The 21,609-nt window shown below is 38.6% G+C and overlaps 1 protein-coding gene across 1 annotated transcript in view; it reads left to right on the top strand.

Annotated features, from left to right (window-relative positions):
* Window positions 1-21,609, top strand: part of TENM3 (teneurin transmembrane protein 3) — a gene marked incomplete at both ends in the record, with an annotated part of 157,040 nt that overhangs the window by 79,660 nt on the left and 55,771 nt on the right. The window contains 6 exons of the mRNA XM_009080076.1: window positions 2,122-2,336; window positions 9,532-9,742; window positions 10,253-10,354; window positions 10,497-10,691; window positions 11,999-12,199; window positions 15,039-15,224. Coding sequence (XP_009078324.1) covers window positions 2,122-2,336; window positions 9,532-9,742; window positions 10,253-10,354; window positions 10,497-10,691; window positions 11,999-12,199; window positions 15,039-15,224 — 1,110 coding nt within the window. The remainder of the gene's footprint in view (window positions 1-2,121; window positions 2,337-9,531; window positions 9,743-10,252; window positions 10,355-10,496; window positions 10,692-11,998; window positions 12,200-15,038; window positions 15,225-21,609) is intronic.

Raw genomic sequence — 21,609 nt, 5'->3', positions numbered from 1 at the left:
CTGGCAATTTGGTCAAAATGTTTGATAAATGCCACCTGCTCAAGCTGTCTAGTTCATCTTTTCAGTAGTACAGGGTAGTTGTTTTTCATCTCCAAAGTAGAAATAGGGGAAGCTGCAGATCAATACTGCAAACAAGTGTTTATTGTTTAGTGATTACCAGTCATCAGTGTGTGAATTTATACAACACAACATGCTTAAATTTGAAGGAAGAGGTAAAAAACAAATGCTTAAATAAGCCAAAAAAAAAGTGAATACAGATCCATCTTCTACAATAGCATAGGAATATTATGAAAGGTTAAGTCCAAAGTTAGAACAGCATCAGATTCATCCTGAAAAGTGTAAAAAAATACGGTTTCTCCAAGATCAGATATTTCAGTCTCTTCTCAGCAGAACTCTGATCAATGTGATAATCCTGTGACACATTTTCAGTGACTGCCACACTGTTGTGACACAGCTCTGAGGATGATACAAGCCCCCACTCAAGGCCTCTTAGCAGTGCTGCTGTACCTGTTTAATTCAACAGCAGTTTCAGTTCATCTTGGATGCACAAAAAGTGGCGAGGATCAATCTGTGACCTCACCTGGCATTTCAGTTTTTAATCTATTTTTTTTACAGTCTAAATGTTTGCAAAAAGGTTGTGTCAGTTTGTTCCATCAAATGATGAATAATGTAGAATGTGTGCATAAGAGACAGGGCAGCATTGTCAGTTCTTCAGAACACTTGTACGCAAACAAGTCAGCATCACATGAACATGCTTATCACATTCAGGTGGGTTTAGCTAAATCTTTATGTAGACTAGCTGCTGAAGAAAAAAGGTATAAACTGGTAAAAACACAGCAAACTCTAAGACTATAATGACAGTCCCATTTTTCTGTGTATTGCTTCATGCAAGCTTCACCTTGATGTGCAGCTGCTTCAATGCGGCATTACTTGCTTACTCCAGAGTTGACATATGTTGGTAGGCAAGTTCTTACTTACATCTTAGTCTATATTTGGCAGCACCGATTCCTTCGGATTGAAGTAGGCTTTGACCCTGGCACCAGCTTCCAAGACTGCCTCTGCCCAGCTGCCCAGCTCCCAGTTAGTGCCTGAACATCAGACCTGAGTCTTTGGCCTCACACAGACTTGATGCAAACTCATCTAAACCCTCCCACATTTTAAATCTGCGTGGTGACAGTTTGTGCAAACCACTCTTTTAGTGCATCATTTGTAATAATTCTGTTTCCTACAAATCTGTCACGTAGAAGACACTACCACAACTAAAACCACAATTTGTTTGCTGGTCATCTTTGAGAAAGGTTTGTAATCTTAGCCAAACTTAGTGCATGTCTGTGTGCTACTTCAAAGGGCAACAGAAGATCCCAGAGCTATCACAGACCTGTGCTGTCCATAGCATCCAGCCCCATGCCTTGCTAGAATCATGAACTTGAGCTGGAATAGGTTTACCCCTTTAATTTTTTTAACAGTGCTTTACCAGCATGGCACAGAGCCTTGCAGGCCATAAGGATAAGGATGTGGATAAGGAGGTAATAACAAGCTTGGGACTAAGGCTAGGGAGTGCAGAAGGTCTAGGCGTTACGGGGAGTGAAGGCATGAGGACATAGGCACAATGAAGCAAGGAACATTGCCTTTTGAAGGGGGACCACAAAACCAAAAATTAGAAAACCAGAGCTATAGACATTGTTAGTATTGTATAAATGCTCTGATATTTAATGTAGGAAAGACTGTATGTTAGTTCTCTTGACTGCTTATGTTTATGTCATTCTCAAAATCTATATGCTGCATTTCCCAATATTTTGTTTTTCAGTGACAGACTTTATTCTGGAAAACCCCTGTTAAAATACTTGGGGGGAAGGAAAAAGAATAATTTAATGTAGCTCCTAAACCATTTCTGTAATGCTTGTGCTTAGGGAAGTTGCAGCATTTTTAAATGATAGGTATTTGTGGTATCTTTGCCTTTTTATTTCCAAACCAGTGAATTCCTGGGATTTTATATTCACAAAGATTATCAGGTAACATTTTTTATGAGGTGATTCTCAGTATTTAAAAGCTTATGTGAAGAATGATTAAAAGCCTGAAAGGAACACTAATTTTTGATCTCTCATTATTCTAACCCATCAGGAAAATTAGGAGGATTTGCACAAGAAAACAACACTATAGATTCTGGAGAACTTGATATAGGCCGAAGAGCGATACAAGAAATTCCCCCTGGGATTTTTTGGAGATCACAACTCTTCATTGATCAGCCACAATTTCTAAAATTCAATATATCCCTTCAGAAAGACGCATTGATTGGAGTATATGGCCGAAAAGGTTTACCACCTTCGCACACACAGGTGAGAACTGCTTGCATTAAAAGTAGGACATGTTATTGAAAACTGTGAGCTTGTATCTTTTGCAGTTTTTTTCTCTCTTAGGACTACATCCTTCTGCATTTTGCTGATTTTCATTTTTACTTTTTATACGTTATTGATCTCGTGTTATGTCCAGAACGCTTGTAATACTCTTAAGTGTTGGGATCTAAAGCAGGGGTGGAGGGTGTTCTTATTTATGAGCTGTTCTAATGTGTAATCAATGATGATGTTTCAGATATGGAGTTGTTTCATGCAGAATTTATAGGTATTTTTTTTCCTCTGTGGTACAAAGACATATCTTTTAAAACCAAAGCAAACTGAAGCAAATAGCATATTATGGCCACACTTGTGGTTGAGAGTGCCTGGCCAGCAGCACATCAGCCAAATTTCCAAACAAGAAGATAAGCAAATGCTACAGCATTTACGGCTTGGTGTGTCACTAAATAAATATATAAACGAAAAAAAAGATATAAAAGAATGAACACTTTTCTGGATTGGCAGGAGAAAGGGAGAATCATTGCCTGAGATGTTATTTTAGAATCAATTCTGTTCAGATTTTATTTTTTAAGATTTAAGACCCTCCAAGCTTAGATTTCTTTCAGTGCAGTATTTCTCCAAGTGCTGGCTCTCAACCACTTTTCCACCTGAAAAGATACTTGAGTTCATGCTCTTCTACCCCATTTGGAGAATTATGCAAATCTTACTGATTTTTATTTTAAGTGTATGGATTTGCCCTGGACACAAATCTAAGTATAGCAACCTAATGGTATAACTGGATCAAAGCTTGACTGATTATGCCTGATACACAGTTGCAACAGCAAATCCATAACTGCAAAATTCATATACTTTATTTCAATCCCATATTTTTTTAATTTCGATTTTCATGCTGCTGCACTATTTAAATATATTTGGGGTTTTTTTTCTTCAGATATAACTTTAAAAAGATGTAGAACATAGAAATATATCTAACTATATCACCTATTTAACAGTCACAAACCACAGACAAAGGGTCAGCAAAGAGTTTCATGCAGCTAAAATCACAGAATGTTGCAGTAACTTAATTTTTTTATTTAGTTTCCATTAAATTACAAACACTTTACTGGATACAGAAAGTGTACTTAAGTTTACATAAAAATTTGATCCTCATAAAAATGATTAAATGGATTTTTTTCAGACCTTCACATATGAACACCCACCCTCAGGCTGACAACAAGCACGAGAAACTCTAGTGCAAAGAAAATTGATTCAGAAAGTTATCAGCCATTGGAAATAGGGGTTTGGAATACAAATGCCATCTCAGTGATAACAATAATAACAGGAGTTTGGGGAATGCATGTGTGGCAAGATTGAATAAAACTGAAGAAGCTGATCCTGGACTGTGCATTTACATGAGAAGTTATACAAGTAGATATGTCTATTAAAAAGTCATCCTTACTTGATTCCTTATCCTGGCAAAAGGTTGAAATAGGGGTGTCCTTTATCCAAAAACAGGGAAAGGGAGATTTCTAACTCTGTTTCCCATTGTCTGTGTTACACAGACTCCTTACCCTTTGGATTCCTACTTCCCAAGTGCTTATTAGTGTTTAAGTATGATACAACAGAGAGAATCATATATGAATCCCGTTAGTGTGTCTTCTGTAGTTTCTGCAACATTTTGGATATATTGTTCCCAGGATATAGGTCGAGCTCTCTTGTTCTATTTTTGCCTTGTATATAATTACAGTATCTTTTACAAAGCATTGACCGACACTTGATATCTTGAAAAATTAGGCATGCTTACTTATCAGTGCCCTAGTGAACTTCTACGGCTGCTGAAGAGACCCAGGGGTGCAGGTTTATCAGAATGTTTGTATGGCCTCGAACCCAGTGATGTCCAGTTTAAGTGCCTGAGATAAAGTGTGTATGTAATCTCCTAAAAATTCAGTTTCAGTGAACCATTGGGATTTTTTTGGTGACCGTGCTCCTTCACGTGTGGCAAAAAAAACAGAGTAAAATATCTCTCAGCAGTTTAGGTCTTTCTTTACAAAAGTCCTAACACAAGACTTTGATGAAGACACAACTTCTACTGGTAAAATATGTATTTTACCAAAGTAGCTTATGTAAACAAAATAATGTATTTAGGCAAAAAGACATCTAATGAAATAGAACACTGAGGAGATTGCAAGCATAAATCCACTTATTGCTGTCTTATTTCCCCTAACCCTTATAACTTGTACTGACAAAAGTTCCTAATTGCAAACCAGGCATAGCTAGCAGGGGCAGACTAACAGCTCATGTTGGGCTTCTCTGCGTCCTTCCACCAGACAAAGCAGCTTGTTCATATGGTTCCCAGTGTCATAGGAACATAGTAGAAAAACACATGAATGTCTGTGCTGAGTCTGATCAAAGACCCATCTAGCCCAGTGTTCTCTCTGTGGTGGTGGCCTTGAGGAGGTATGTAGAGATGAATATAGCAGCATGACAGTACTGTAGTTATTCTTCCCACAATATGTTTTTGGCCTCCGGTGTTTTAAGGCTGAAGGACTTGCTGAGTCAAAGATGCCAGCTTCGTCTTTTGCAGCCTTTCATGGATTCTTTTTTTCCTGTGAACTTGCACCTATGGAAGCTTTTGGCATCTGTGACATCTGCAGCAAAGTTTCATGACTTAACTAGACATCTCACACTATACTCCTCAGTGTGTTTTGAGACAGCCTCACAGTAGTTTTTGTTTGACAACCTGTTGGTAGTGTTTTGGAAGAGACAGGGAAGAGTTTCTCACATATTTCTTCTCCATAGCACCCTTGATTTATAGATCTCTAATGGCCTCAATGAATTGGGTTTTTTTTCCTGGTCTGTTTTGTTACACTTTTTATGAAAGTTGCTTCAGTGTTTTGGTCATCCTTGTCCTTTTCTGAATGGTCTCCAGTTTTAATGCAGTCTTTTTGAGGTGTGGAAACCAGAACAGCACAGAACATAACACGTGTTTAACTGTGATGGTTTCATACAATGCCTTAATGATGTCTGCTTTTTTTTGTTATAATCATAGAACTGATATTTCCATAAATCTGTCTACCATAGCTCCAAGATCTCACCCTAAAATGATGAAAGTTGGCTCAGAGCCCATCTCTGGATGTGTAAAGCTAGGGTTGTTTCATGAGGACTTTGAAAAGTAGGATCTTGCCCATATATATCACTTCATGTCTATGTCTCTGAATGCTATCTGCCCTTGTCTCCTAGTCACAGAGTGACAAGTGCTAATAACAAAATTTATGCAAATGAGCAACTGCCACTTGTTTCTCAAACGTCAGTACTTGAATTTTCAGATCTTATGTTAAATAATAGAGAACTCATTACTACCTGCACTTTGCCAGCATTTGCAGTTGCCTTACCACCTGTTCCCCTCCAATATGCTCCTATGCCTGTGATACCACACACCACCATCTTCTTTATCTCCCTCCTTACAGCTTCAGGTTTTGTACCAATGTCTGCCTTCTCTCCATATCACCTTTGACTTTAATGCAAAACTTGCCTATTACATTTGCCACCTTGTTCTGCTCTTCTCTCCTGTACCCTTTGCCTGTTTATCCACCTTTTTTTGTACCTAGTTAAAACCAGACAGTAAGAGGAAACTGAAGCTAATATCTGTCCATAACTGTACAACCTCTGATGCCAATTATTCTACCAGTGCAAGGGACACAATAGAATATGATAGAAATGAGCTTGCGAGAGATATCATACTGTCATAGTATCATAGAATGCTAAGGGATTGGAATGAACCTCAGAGATCATCTAGTCCCAACACCCCCTGCCATGGGCAGGGACACCTCCCATTAGACCAGGCTGCTCAAGGCTCCATCCAGCCTGACTTTGAACACTGCCAGGGTTGAAGCAGCCACAACCTTCCTGGGCAACCTGTTCCAGTGTCTCACCACCCTCAAATCAAAAAACTTCTTCCTAATATCTGTTCTAAATTCCCCTCTTTCGATGTATACCTGTTACTTCTTATCCTACCACTGCAGTTCCTAACAGAGTCCCTCTCCAGCTTCCCTGTAGGCCATTCAGATACTGGAATGTTGCTGTGAGGTCTGCATGCAACCTTTCCTTCTTCAGGCTGAACAGCCCCAAAGCTCTCAGCCTGTCCTCATAGGGAAGGTGCTCCAGTCCTCTTACCAGCTTTGTGGCCTCCTCTGGACTTGCTCTAGCTTGTTCCATGTTCTTCTTATGTTGGGGACAGCAGAACTGCACACAGTACTCCAGGTGGAGTCTCCCAAGAGCAGAGTAGAGGGGCAGAATCACCTCCTTCGACTTGCTGACAACACTGCTTTTGATGCAGTCCAGGATTTGGTTGGCTTTCTGGACTGCGAGTGCACACTGCCGGCTCATATTGAGTTTTCCGTCAACCATCACCCCCAGGTCCTTCTCTGAAGTGCTGCTCTCTCAATGACTTCTCCACCCAGCCTATAGATGTGTCTGGGATTGCTGTGACCCAGGTGTAGGTCCCTGCACTTTGCTTTGTTGAGCTTCATGAAATAGGCATCAGCCCACCCCTCCAGCCTGTCAGGGTCCCTCTGGATGGCATCCCTTCCCTCCAGTGAGTTGAGTGCCCCACACAGCTTGGTGTTGTCAGTGAACTTGCTGAGGGTGCACTGGATCCCATTGTCCATGTCACCAACAAAGATGTTGAATCGTATCTCAAGAAGTCAAAGTTTATATCCTTGTCTTGGAACAGGATGAATTGTATATAAATCATTCCTATCAGTTGCTTAGCATTTTCTTGCTAAATAATAACAGAATGCAGCAAATTTAACTCTTGTTTTGTCCCATAACCAAAAATAATAGGGATACAGCACGTAGAAAATGATTTGATGTATTGTAATCAGGACAGAATTTTTGTTTGCCTGCCTATGTTTGCTGTATTCTCTTTAGGTACCAAAATTAGTCTCAAGCACAGCAACTATGTGTGTGTCACAGACTGATCTGAGATGCATAGTTCTCTCTTTCTGGGGAATCATAAATAAATCAACCAGGAATAATTGACGGTGGCTGTCCATTCAAAACCCAATCAATGCAAGCCTGAAAGTCTTTGTGACACTTTCTAAAAATGTCAGTTCCATTGCAGCCAGAGAATCAATATGTTTATTTAAAGAGACTTTAAGAATAAAAAAAGGGACTTTGGTTTAAAGAAAAACTGTATGGAATGGCAGGGCAAATCAGCACATTTAGTCTCAATATAAAGGTAATTAATTTATCCTCATAGAAGGAAAATAAAATTGGTATGGTTTTGCTTATGATGATAATTGTTTTTCCAGTCTGTTTTCATTGCTATGGCCTGAGTATAGAGAAAGAGCCTTTAAAAGGGTTAAGAGCAATTATTGTTTTTTGCTGGGGGACAGAATGAACAGTAAATTCCCTTCTACATGGCTTTTAAAATGTAGTCTAAAATAGTGTTCTGATAACAGCACATGTCCTTATTACATTACAAATACAAAATCATTAATTGTACCATGTTTGACAGCCATTAGCGGTCGATTTGTGTAATCATCTGTTCCTGTATCAAAAATACAGTTTTAATCTGAAATTGTTCTTCTATAAAAGTGATCTGCTGCTGTATATGAATTACAGAATTGCTCTTATGTCTGAAAATTACTTGTTAAAACTCAGAGCTCCCTGACCTTTCTCTTTTTTAAAATATTAATGAAAACCACCAGAGAAAATTGTTCTTGAGTCAGGTAGGAGTTTAAAAAAAACTAAAATTGTTTTTCTCTCTCTTACAAAATAAGATAAATATTTAATTCCATGACAAATAAGAATGTTGAATGGTTTTGAATAATTGGTGCTCTCCCAAAAACGCTCGCATTCATTTTCATGTGGTGCAGCACGTACAAAGTGACAGCTACCAAGGTACTGGCTTCTGTGCATCCTAATTACATTATGTTCTATTCTGCTGGTTCAGACATAGCTGGGAAATTGTCTCAGGTGTTGAGAGAAGCGTATTAACTATGCATTTCCTTCACATCCTGGCTGGTGGGAAGATAATTCTGATTACTGGGGAGCAACAGTCTTACAATAGCAGTGAATTTTGGCCTGTAATTTCAAGAAGAGAACATAAGTACTTAAAGCCTTGTTCCAGGACAAAGGCTATCATATTTTCTTTTGTCCCAGGAGCAGTTTCTGAAGGTCACAAGTCAGGGTGTAAAATCACAGATTCTCTGGTCCTGGGAACTGCTCTTATCCCAGCTCAGGTGAATCAGAGGTTTCACATGCTGGCCTTTACTTTAATAGGCCCTGGATGCAATCCAATTTCAGAGAGATCTCCAACGTGTGGGAAGATTGAAGATTTATGTGTTACAGTTCGCTTCATACAATAAACATGTGTCACAGTAAAAGTGAAACTGCAAACAGTCTTTTCAGGAAAAGCAGAGGCACTCCACCACAAGCAAGAGTCATCTTTGATTTTCCTACCTATTTAATTATGCTCTATAAATACTGATCTTTACATGCTAAACATGCAGAAGACAACTTTCAAGACATGAGAACAGACTCCCAGATAGTATATATCAGCATAGGGTCGAGAGCAGTTTTAGCCCTCCAAGTGCCATTAGCCCTAGCTAAGATTAACATGCATAAAACCTTGTGTTGCAAGTTTGCTTGCTGTATCAGCTGAAAGGCTGCTACATTTTTCCAAGCCCCACTGATGGTTGTTAAAAACGGAGTATGTGCTGTCCTTTGACTTAAGGTACCATGTTTTTAGTCAGCTTGTACTTTTCAACAGTTGCAATATTTTCCACTTTCCATCTCCTCTTTCGAGCTTCTGTGATGGGAAGTAAAGCTCTTGCTCTCCTTCCTCCAGAACTCCAGACTGTTCAAAAGGGGGATTGAGTTTAATCCTTCATCTGAAACTAATTCAGGTGGCAGTCATGACTGCAGACTCATTTCAACTGATGTTTTCTTCCCCCAATATATGTAATAGATTCATTGGCCACTTGTCACTGGAAAGGCCACTCTAATAAACATGAGAACTAGTTGGTAATTTTGTTTGAAGGTTTAGCAAGAGGCAAAGAAGTAAGCAAGGGCTCCTGCTTCCCTGCCCCAAAAGGAAAATCATGGTCAAAATACAAGCATGTTTTCAGGGTGTTTTGGGGTAGCTGACAGTACTAAGGGTCGTCCTGTGACTTGTCAAGCTTGTTTCTCCTTGCAGTATGACTTTGTGGAGCTCCTGGATGGCAGCCGGCTGATCGCAAGGGAGCAACGCAACCTGCTGGAGTCGGAGCGAGCAGGGCGGCAGGCGAGGTCTGTCAGTCTCCACGAGGCAGGTTTTATCCAATATTTGGATTCTGGAATCTGGCACCTGGCCTTTTATAATGATGGGAAAAATCCAGAGCAGGTGTCTTTTAACACCATAATTATAGGTAAGCATAATCTTAAAGCTCTTACCAAACGCTAGCTTCAGGTCAGTTTTTTTAGGAATACATATATAGGTTTTCATAGTTAAATGATCTGACCTTTTTTTCATAGGTTTTCCATTCATGGTGTTTCTGCTGCTGCTTGGAATACAACAGAATATGTATTTTAATTTCTTGGTATAAGGCAAAAGGGGTGTGCTTTCTTGTAAAATGGTGCTTGAAATGAGAACACTGTTTTGAAGTGTTTGTTAAATGGCTGGACTTGTTAAAGGGCTGGATTTTCAGTATGAAGCTCATATAGTTTTACCATTGTAATTTTAGCCTTTTTGTTGGAATATAAAGTCCTAAGATACTGGAGCATACATCAGCAATAGAAAATCACAACAATTCATGCTCTTCAAACAAACCACATGTAAACACTTGGAGTGAGGGCATGCTGTCAGTTAGTAGTGGTTCAAATGATAGGTACTTCATGAACTGGGCATCTGTGAATTATCCTCCTCGTTTTTCCTTTAGAGTCTGTGGTGGAATGCCCCCGAAATTGCCATGGTAACGGTGAATGTGTTTCTGGATCCTGCCATTGTTTCCCTGGGTTTCTGGGCCCCGATTGTTCAAGAGGTAAATCAACCCAATACTTTTCTCAAGTCAGTTTAAATGAGCATGAAGACAAATACATAAGAAAAGCAGCTTCTTAGATGTTCTTTATAAAGCTTTGGTGAAAATCCTGGTTTTAATTTTTCTACCTTGTTTTGTTTTACAGCAGCCTGCCCAGTGCTGTGCAGTGGCAATGGACAGTACTCCAAAGGACGCTGCCTGTGTTACAGCGGCTGGAAGGGCACTGAGTGTGATGTGCCTACAAGTCAGTGCATTGATCCCCAGTGTGGGGGCCGCGGCATTTGCATCATGGGCTCTTGTGCCTGCAACTCTGGGTACAAAGGAGAAAACTGTGAAGAAGGTAATGAGTAAATATTTACACCAGCACCTGCTGTTGTTGGTTAGATTTACAGCTGCCAAATCCAGCTCTATCAATTTTTCTAGGTGTAGATCTTATGCACTAATGGTATTTCTTCAAAATCAAGTACTAATCAAGTTTGGGAATCACTAGTATCAGTGCATTCTACAGAATTATACTCTGAAGTAATCAGTGGAAAAATTCTTGATAACGTGTGTTATCTTTTTGCTTGCCAGGGTATGTAATTTTTTTTTCTGCCTGCATTCAGCTGAGAAGAATGCACACAAAAAATAGATGTAGGAATACTTACGGAATTTTTGTAGTACAGAATAAATCATGAATGTATTGCATTTGTTAGTCATCTTTTCCACTGACCACATTGTGGTAAGTGCTGATTCAAATGCATCAGAGTGAAAAACAATGCATCGTTTTTGTATTCCAGAGATGTGCATAATAATATTCGTTCTAGTGTGCTGCAAAATGGGGTTCATTTTCCATTCTATTTTTTTAGGGAGTAAAAAGGTGCCATTTCCTTCCTCAATCAAATTGATTTTATTGATCTCCATGTACAAAGTAATGCAATTAAGTCTCTGGAATTAAATTTTCAGACCATTGACCCTACAAGTGTAACATTTTATTGAGTCAAATTGCTAAATTAAATCTCGTCATCTAAAGCACATTAAAGTGAATTAAGACAGATAGACAGTATGCAACTCATTCATTTCTGAAACAAGTCGAGAGTCCTGTATAGCTGTCAGGATGGTATAGTGGTGGGTTGGGTCAGTTGATACTGAGGGCTGCAAGGAATCCAACACTTGTTACACTATGATTAGGCAGAAACAAGATCAGTTGCCCAAGACACAAAGCCAATCTTCTTGTAATTCAGAAAAATCAGCAAACCTTTAAAGAGTCTCCATTAACTCAGTGGTAGCCTGTAATTGTCTTGATATCAGTTATGTGCACACACGAATTTCACAATATCAGAAAGTGATGTGGAAGCGAAGTGTTTGTGCAAGAAAATTTGCTGCTATGCAAGTAGCGATGATGAAGAGTGATTTCACTTGTAGCCAGAGGAGGTAGACTGGCACCAAGATACCTTGCTCCACTCTTGTCTTTTCCTCACTCATTGCAATGAAAAAGGTAAACTTCTCAGCTTCAACCTACTAATGTTTACTTTTAAGACAAATCCCATGCTGTCTATTTCATATGGTCTTAAACTGTGAATTAAGCCCAGAAGTGCCATGGGCATCTAGAGGTTGATTACTGTTGGGAATGGCAGGTTTAAGCTGACCTTCCTCATCTCCCTGCAGCGGATTGCTTGGACCCAGCCTGCTCCAGCCACGGCGTATGCATCCACGGCGAGTGCCACTGCAACCCAGGCTGGGGTGGCAACAACTGTGAAATCCTGAAGACAATGTGCTCTGACCAGTGCTCTGGTCATGGCACCTACCTTCAAGAGAGTGGTTCCTGCACCTGTGACCCCAACTGGACAGGTCCAGATTGCTCCAATGGTAATGCACTGGCGTTTGGTAAAATGTTGATGTCTTGAATAGCAACATTTTAATGACGTTACTGTCTTGGGACCTGACCTGCTGAGCTGATGGATGTCTTTTAGTTGACTTCAGCATGAACTGTGAATTGATTCAATGGTTCAAAATAATTGATGAGTTTGAAGGATTTGAAAATCAATGTATTTGTTTGTATCTTTTAGCTGCCTTCATCTGCTAACTTTAGGTACTTCACATGCAAGTTCAGAATGTTCTGTGCATGCTATATGGATACATCTATGTAGAAACTTAAAACTACACTAGTGAAAGCAGAGACAGTCACATTTTAAAAATCTCTCCAGCTAATTGGAGGTATTTTTCTTGAAAAACAGACAGTGTTCGAGTTTGAAGGGAAAGGGAATGCAAGGATGAATCTTAAACAGCTTTCAAGGCAGGGTGCAGGCTGCCAGGGTGGAAGGAGTTGGTAGAAGTGAAGAAGCAGAGGGTTTTCTTGAAATCTGAAACTGAGCTTATTAAAACCATAGTCTGAGCTTAGAAACAAGGAGAAAACTAGAGGCACCATCACAGAGAGCATGATCTAAATATTTATAAGTATGGCAGCAGCCTTTTGACAAATATGAGTTTTTAGAATATTGTTTGGTAGCCACATATCAAAAAAAAAATCACGTCTAACTGTGAGACATATATTTGTCTAAGCCAGTTCAGCTAAGAACTCAGACATTTTGTTAATGAAAACTGAACACATGGGCTAGCTGGGTTTATGCCAGCTTATGAATAAATATAACTTTTTCATGAGAAACCATCTTTTTAAAACAAATGTACTTCCTGACCAGGATCTGTGATACTCCATAATGGTTTATGCATACAAGAGTGATAGGACAGAGTTCCAAACATTCAAGAAAAAGCGACAGAGAGAAGAAAATGTTGCCTTCTATGAAATTTGTTAGGAAGAAAAAAATTTTCTTTTAGCATTTCCAGCACTCAAAATGGCTATTTGTGAGAGACCCTTTCTGGTTCTCAGGAAAACACAGTCCCCTGTTTATTGACACAGTGTCCTCTATGCTTTTTTTTTTTATTACATGCTATGCTCCATCTTTTACTTATATTTCAAGGAATGATTTGTCATTAAAATAACATAAAATGTTTCTGATCTCAAATATTTCAAGAGTGTCAGACACACAAAAGAGCTTTGTAAAAACATGTACAGATTATTCTCTGAATCTGTGCAAAATGACCTTCAGAGTAGTATACTAAAAAAGTAAATCTTACCCATAAACATGTTAAGCTCCTAGATGAAGAACAGAATGAGTTCTTTCCATCAGACGGTTTTATAGGTTTGAAATCAGCAGAGCTTTCCTCTATCTTCATCAGCAGTTTGTCCATTAATTAGCCCTTCAATTCCACTTCAATTAAATTAACTCTAATTAATAAATTCATTACAAAGATTGACGCACCTTGCTCAAAGCTAGTGTGCTAAAAGCTGATAAACACCTTCACCCTAATGAAAAATTGATTAGATTGAAGAGAAATAAACCTTTCTTTCTAGGCTCTGCATTGACGTTCTGTGACTCTAAAGTTAATCAAACCATCTTGCATATCTTAATCAAAAACTTACTTCCAAAAACCTCCATAAATGTTTTGGGCTGTTTCTTACAGGAAATGTCACAGCCCCTTGATACTGTGTTTAATGTTCCACAGCACTTTGAGACAGTGGGGAAGAAAAACACTGATGAGCAGGAAACTGGAAACCTTTCTTGCACTGAATGCAAGTTTCTTTTTCTGTTAAAAATAATTTTGATCTTTTATTGATAAACAACTTGTTGTCTTTTACAAGAAAACAATAACTAAGTACAGCACTTCTGTGAACCAGTACGTGGCCACAGCCAGCTGCATGCCAAGGAACTACAGAAGTCCCTCAGGCTGTATTGTATCTCCTCTTGTTTTTCTGTGTTCTGCTTAGCAGAAGTCAAGGTTGCTAGAGTCTAACTAAATAAACCAAAACTGTAAATGCAAAATCTGGAAGTCTAAATTATCTTCTTCTATTAGCTGAGACTTAATATGCATTGTTTGGCCTCTGACTACCTTTGGTTGTTAACACATTTTTCAATTATTCTATCAGATACGATATCCTGTTACTGTATGTAAATGACAAGTTAAATTGCTGTATGTTGATTTATTTTTTAACAAACTGTTATTTAAACCAGACTGTTCATAGCTGTCACTAATACAAATTTACTGCAAGTAAAAGAGAATCATCTTTTATATTTAACAGATGTGTCAGTGTGTCAGCATAGTACTAATTTGTCTCACTAAGGCTGATTCTTTATAATGAAAAAATGTGTCAGAAATGGCACATTTTTACTTTGAAAGAAAACGGGGAGAAGGGTATAGAGGGGAAACCTTGTTAAAATGAATTTCATCATATTAGATTTTCACTCACAACACAATGTTCTAGGTATATGTTACACTTAGTGACTAGGAGTACAGTGTAAGTTCTGGTAGGTCTAAGTGCCATAGAATCTAAACTAGAAAAGGTTATTCTTAAGACATATGTGATCTGAAAGGTACCCTGAGCTAACAAAAGTTTTGGATGCTTAGCACTACTAAATCCTGCTGGATAACCAAGTGAGCAAAGAGATAGGAAAGAGATAAAACTCTGTACTCTATTCTGTTGGGTCCTCTCTGAAAATGTCTTTCACAGTAAATTCCTTTGATTTAATTTTCAAACATTTTGCCTTTCTTATTCTTCACAAGTTGAATTAAAATGTAGCACTGCTAATTAATGTATACCCTCTGTCTCCCCTCTGCCTCTTTTTCTCCTGCTCCCTTCTCTGAAATGCAGAAATCTGTTCGGTGGACTGTGGCACACACGGTGTGTGCATGGGGGGCACGTGTCGGTGCGAGGAAGGCTGGACAGGCCCAGCCTGCAGCCAGAGAGCCTGTCACCCGCGCTGCGCAGAGCACGGCACCTGCAAAGACGGGAAGTGTGAATGTAGCCAGGGATGGAATGGAGAGCACTGTACCATTGGTAGGCTGGCTATTTACCCTGTCTTCACTGCAAAATTCAAGCAGCCAGTGCTGCTGGCCACATCTGAATAAGAAGTGTATTACTTTGAAGAATGTTTCTTCAAACAGAATATTTGCACATGTCAGTCTGTGTAAAGAAGTTGATATTTTAAGAAAGGAAATGGTTATATAATGGCTCATCAGTTCTTCATACCTAGTTTGCCATGAGAAGATGGTGGAAGAATTTCCTTTTCAATCTCTTCTCTTTAACTGCCTTTTGCTGAGTTGGAGGTTACTTTTATTTTGAACTGTAAATATATTATTTGATTGTACATTTCTATTTTTATGTGATAGCTTTATGTCTTGTGGAAATGAAGCTTCCTATTGTTTTTCTTTCTTTTTTTTTTTCTTAAGGAGATGAAGCTCTAAAACAGCGACTTGCCTACACAAAAATGTTGCTTCCACTGTGGAATAAATGTGATCTAGCTGCCCAAAATTATCTTCTTGTCAACATAATGTTCTATTTTAGAATTATATCGAATTTCTCACATGTTAATAATGTAACAGCAGTTTAATACAGCTGATTGAGAAGAAACCATCCTTGTTACAGCTCCTGTGTTCCTGTAACCACATTAGTTCTAGTGCCTGGAAACCTTTGGAAATTACTGTGCCTTTATCAATGGAGCTTTTCCTACTCAGTAATTTACAGTCTGTATATCCTGTATACAGCAGGATACCCCTCTCCAGTACACAGGCTTTGACAGTGAGCTAGCATGAGAAGTTATGCATGCAAATAAGAGGTCTACGAAAAAACGGAGCTTTTGTGCTAAGAAATTCCCTTCCACACTAATTGCCCTTTGTGCAAGACACTGCAGGTCTGTAACAGGAGGAGGGTCCTATCCAAACAGTTTTTATCTCGCCATAACCACACAGAGAAACTATTGAGTGACAACAGGTAGAAAACACAGGCAAAGGAACTGGAAATGGTCTACATGTAAGAGATGATTAGTTTGTACTCAGGTAAGTGAGGAGCATTGCACAGGGCTTATCAAAGTCTGTGACAGGAGTAACAACATGACTCTGAAGTATTTATGGGACATATTTCCTAAGTATGAGAATCATCATGGCTTAGCACTTAAAGCTCCATTGAATAGGCAACAAAAGAGCTAGCTACAGGTCAGACAAAGGCAAGTGTTACATTGAGTGATGAGGAAATCACAGATTATTTGAGTAGTCACAAAAATTCCAATAATTAAAAAAAAATCCCATGATTTTAGGTTTGGAGAGATGGAGGAGGGATGGTTAAAAGAGGTGATGTAGCTGAAGCAGCAGGATTGGACAGTAAGTCTAACAGCAGTGGAGCTGATAGATGTGAATGTAGCATGATTTGCTTTTACTACAAGCTAAAAAGAGGCTGGAGAATTTTAACTTTTCTGGAAGTTCTGGAAGGGATCTAAATTTGAACATGTTAGCACAGCTAAGCCATCCCAGGGGCGTGAGTATCTAGAAAATAGTAAAGCCCAGGCTGTGTTCCCGGGTAGTTTACAGCCCTGACTGAGAGGCAGGTGGTGGTGCTCTGCTTGGTGGCCACAAGAAGCAGTGGTGGGAGCCTTGAGGACAGTGAAAATGAGGGCCTGTTACAGCTGTATTAACTGATACGCACATCATTGCACCAGGAAAATGAGACAATGTTTTATTTTGTAGAAGGGAGTCATGTGTGAAAGTAGTAAGATTGATTCATGAACTAGTTTTTAAGCAATAGTGATTGATTTCTTTATTGTTATTTACTAATGAGATTGCTCAGACATGAGGGAGAAGGAATCAAGGTGTCTCTGCAGAATGCCATGGAGAATTGATAGGGTTAACGTTTTTGAGCAGCTTCCAGAAAACGTGCTGACAAAGGGAGTAGAGAGGTGGGAAGAGAACTACTTTATGAACAGTAAAAGAAAGTAAATATTTAGAAGTAGGATAAAGCCTTTCCCTTGACTGCTTTAACTTGCCAAGGAGCAATTACTCAGCAGATCACTCTGCTGTTGGTCTCACTGACCTTGGCAGCGTTTCAAGGGTTGTAGTTATACGCGGATGAACTGCTCTTGAACAAGTTTTCCAACATATTAAGCACAAACAAGTTTTTCCTCAGCACTGGGCAAGCAGGTCTGTCTTCCCACCTGTTTATTCTTTAAATGGGTGTTTACTTTGTGGCTGCTGCTGTAAAGATAGTTTGATTTGTTTATATTGCCCTTTCAGCCTCCAAGACAAGTAACAAAGACAGCAATACGCGGATGAACTGCTCTTGAACAAGTTTTCCAACATATTAAGCACAAACAAGTTTTTCCTCAGCACTGGGCAAGCAGGTCTGTCTTCCCACCTGTTTATTCTTTAAATGGGTGTTTACTTTGTGGCTGCTGCTGTAAAGATAGTTTGATTTGTTTATATTGCCCTTTCAGCCTCCAAGACAAGTAACAAAGACAGCAGCTCTAGCCTGCCCTTTCAGCCTCCAAGACAAGTAACGAGGTACAGGCTCTAGCCTGCTGTTATATTTATTTTTCTTAGAGCTGTTTTCTTCAGGAGCCCAGTGTTACAGAGAAGCCAGGTCATTTTATTGCTCATTTTCAAGAGTATTTGCACTTGGTGGGGTAAAAATTGCTACCTCCTCAACTTGGCAGTTGAAGAGTCAAATTACTTTTCTCTCACCTGCCTTAGAGTGGGTAGTAGCTCTTTCTAAGTAGTAGATTTCAAACATAAGGAACTTCAGAATGTTTCTCTGTGTGAACCAGTTTTTTTATTGTCACCCTCCATTTGTAGCCCAGCCATTTTATGCTACTTACAACTCTCAACTTGGTAGCAGAATATTTACATAATTTGTGTTATGTGTATGAAAGACTCCCACTTACTTTCCCTTTATATGTCTAAAAATAAATATTTGCACCCTTCTTATTTGTATAAGTCATTAACTATTTAGCTGCAGTACTGTGAAGTATTTTGGGAATGCACATGTATTTCTTTGTGGCAGCTATTAACTGGAAGTCACATGAAGTGCAAGAGCCTAAATTTACAGCTTCTTTGGGAAAGGAATAGCCCACCAGATCTCTAGCTGGATGTACAAAACAGGGTAGATATCTATGCATTACTCCCAGAGGTGCCAACTGGAATGTGTACTGGATCATCTAAATCCGTAACTCATTTGAGTTTATGGTATTTTTGTGAAGCATGAAAGCCTTTTAAAATGCTAAAAAATGTTTCACACCTCAGCTAATGATTTTTATGTATTTCTGAATGCTGGCTATCTGTCCAGTCTCACTTCCCAGTAGCCCACCCTGTGCTGTAAGTTGACATGTTAAAATGTAGAATGAAGGAAAAAACAAATCTATCTCCTTTATTAAAACAAGGAACTTCTTTGTTTTATTCCTCTCTAATATCCTTTAAACCCTAGATTGCTTCTTGAGTTATGCTGATATTTACACATACTTCAAAATATTCAAGTGAAATTTAGCCAAAGGAAATTCAAATTGCTCTAAACTCCCAGATACCTTTTTTTGATGTTAGTTTTCTATTTCCATACTTCAGGACATTGAGAAACAAAAGCATTTGCAAAGATTTGCTTTCTTTCGTTCAGAAAAAAAATTTAGACATCTGCTTACCTGGGTTAAACATCAGCATTTCCCTAAGGCTGAGTCTGACAAGACTGGAACGGAGAAATAATATACATATATATTTTATATACTTTGATTTGTGAGAGAGAACAGAATAGACTAAACAAAGGGTTTTTTTATTTGCTTGAAGCAATGTGTATAGTAAGGTGGGTAAGATTGTTCTGACTAATGCAGTAAATCTGATGTGTGTTGCTGATATCCACTGTTCCATTGTGTGTCTTTGGCACAGGGTAGCTCCACCTTCAGTAGCACACCTGATGTCAGCCACACTTGTGAGCTGTTGCCTTTGCTCTGAATGCATGCTTACACATAAATATATCAAACACGATCAGCAGATAAGTGCATGCACAGTATTTTGATTAAATGAATCTAATAATAATTAACAAAACTCAAGATATGGTGCTATTGTTTAGCATCTTAAACTTAGCACTGGTGCTGTATGTTTCAAATGCGAAACAATTTAAAGCACCTAAATTGCTTACTATCTTTTCCTCCTCAGAACTGTAATAGTAAAATCATAGGATCATAGAACAGTTTGAACTGAAAAGAATCTTCAGAACCATCCCCACCCTGCTGACCGCACAGTAAGAAGGGACATCTTCAGCTAGATTTGGTTGCTCAGAGCCTCATCCAGCTTGGTCTTGAATGTTTTCAGGCACAGGGCTTTCACTGCCTCTCTGGGCAACTTGTTCTAGTGTTTCACCACCCTCATTAAACAAAACTTCTTCCTTACATCTAGTTTGAATCTACTCTCTTTTAGTTTAAAACCATTACTCCTTGTCCTATCACAACAGGCCCTGATAAAATGTTTTAATGTAAAGTTTTAACATTTCCAGTATCTCTATGAGAACATAAATCAGCAGTTTACTGCAAAGCTATGGAAAACTACTGTCAATTGTTTATTTGGTCTGGAAGTGGCATTCGTGGGTCTAAGGTGAACGTCCATATATTATTTTGTGTAGCTCAGCCTGCATCTCAATGTGATTCAAGACCATACATGCACAGCTGGTGCCCAGGTGATAGCCTGGATGAAAATTTGCTCTGTAATTAAGTTTTCATAACACGATTGTGCTAAAGTATGTTTTTGTTTCCTTTCTGTCCTGGCTTGCAGTGGGTTCAGTGACCCTCTCGTGTCTGAGTAGTTGTTTTGTGAGATTGGAACAGATATTATTTCAGAAAGTCTATTATTTTTTTTATATAACTGGCATGTACCATGAGTATGTTAAGTAACTGTCATAGGAAGCCCATAAATATGAATACTTTTCCAGCTGCTTTTCCATTAAACTCTGTTAGCTGAATGAAATTAGTAAATAATTATGTTGGTGGGGAACCTGCTATATCCATGTGCTGTGTAACATCTCAGTTTTACAATGCAGCTTAATCTTTTCTATAGACTAAATTAGTTTTTGCATAATCTAAATTGCAAATCGGCCAATTTGCATTAAAACTATGCCTTCTTGTTCAGAATTGTCAACACCTCTTTTTTAAAAAGTCTTTAACATTAAGTATGGGTGGGTAAGACCATCTGTTTACGAAGCTTGCCTGCAGCTCCATTACTTAACACGAGTCAGGTTACAGCTGTTTAATTGTTACCATGTTGAATGATTATCTTTCAATCCAAAATTAATATTTATGTATGTATGCATGGAAAGCATATCGTTAAACATAAACGAGCTAAATATCATTAAGCGTTCATATTAATCCCTCAGGAGGGCTAAAGTTAGTGTCATGGTACTTCCATGCTACTTTTGAGTGCTGCATGAGGCTACTTTACCTGGTATACAAAACTGAAATTCAAATGCAGTGGTGGTTCACTGAGAAGTGTACAGCTCATAATATGTTTACATTCCAGTGACAGACAGGATCTAATTGGTTTATCGTCTAAGAATTTACCCTAAAATTTAATTGAGGAAAATTTAACAAGGGACAGCAATATATTTTAACCATTGCACGGAAATACAGTAGCATGACAATCAAACCGCAAATTAAATTTTCTTTAGCAAGAAATTTCTAGTTTCAGCTGTTTTACCCAGAAAAACAAGAAAGTCATCTGGTTTAGATATTCAGAAAGCTAAAAAAAATAAATAACATCGAGAGCATTCTCCCCTAAGTGTGTTTCCTTTAGCACAGACTTTGTTCTGGTGACTGATTAAAATGTTTTTTCTAGCTAGGGACAAACATGAAGGCATCTGTGACCATGAGCAGCGTAAGCACAGAAGTAGAGCTAGTGGTGAGGAATGTGAAGAAGTAATCTCCTCCAATAACTTATATGGTCTGCACCTGTCCTCTTCAACATATGTTTCGCTTAGGGCTCCTTATATTACAGATTTCAGATATGACTGCAGGGAAAGGACACTTTATCTCTTTATAAGATCAGAGAGCAGGTAAAGACAAATGTGTTCCTCCAGTTAATTAAACGAAGTGCTTATAGAAAACTTGATATGACTATATATCATTGTACTATATTTTTTTGACATCTGGACTTGACAGAGTAAGTCATGGACCAATTTGGGGGCTTGATCTATCTTCTCCTCATTTGCAGGTTAGAGGGAGAGTAGCATGGATAACTGGTATTATGATGACCTCTGTCATTTTAGTACTGATGCTAATTGCCAAGCATGGTTTACTTTTCACCAAAGTTTAAATAACTGGCAATATGTCTTACATATTTAATGTACCTTAATACATTCACAGGGATTCTTCATAATTTTTAAGATTCTTTTGAAATTTTAGAATTTTGATCAGAAGGAAATA

Source organism: Acanthisitta chloris, unplaced genomic scaffold (genome assembly GCF_000695815.1).
Source record: "Acanthisitta chloris isolate BGI_N310 unplaced genomic scaffold, ASM69581v1 scaffold5478, whole genome shotgun sequence".
Classification (NCBI taxonomy): Eukaryota; Metazoa; Chordata; class Aves; order Passeriformes; family Acanthisittidae; genus Acanthisitta; species Acanthisitta chloris.
Note: the sequence above shows the minus strand (reverse complement) of the source record. Positions and strands in the feature narration are given on the sequence as shown.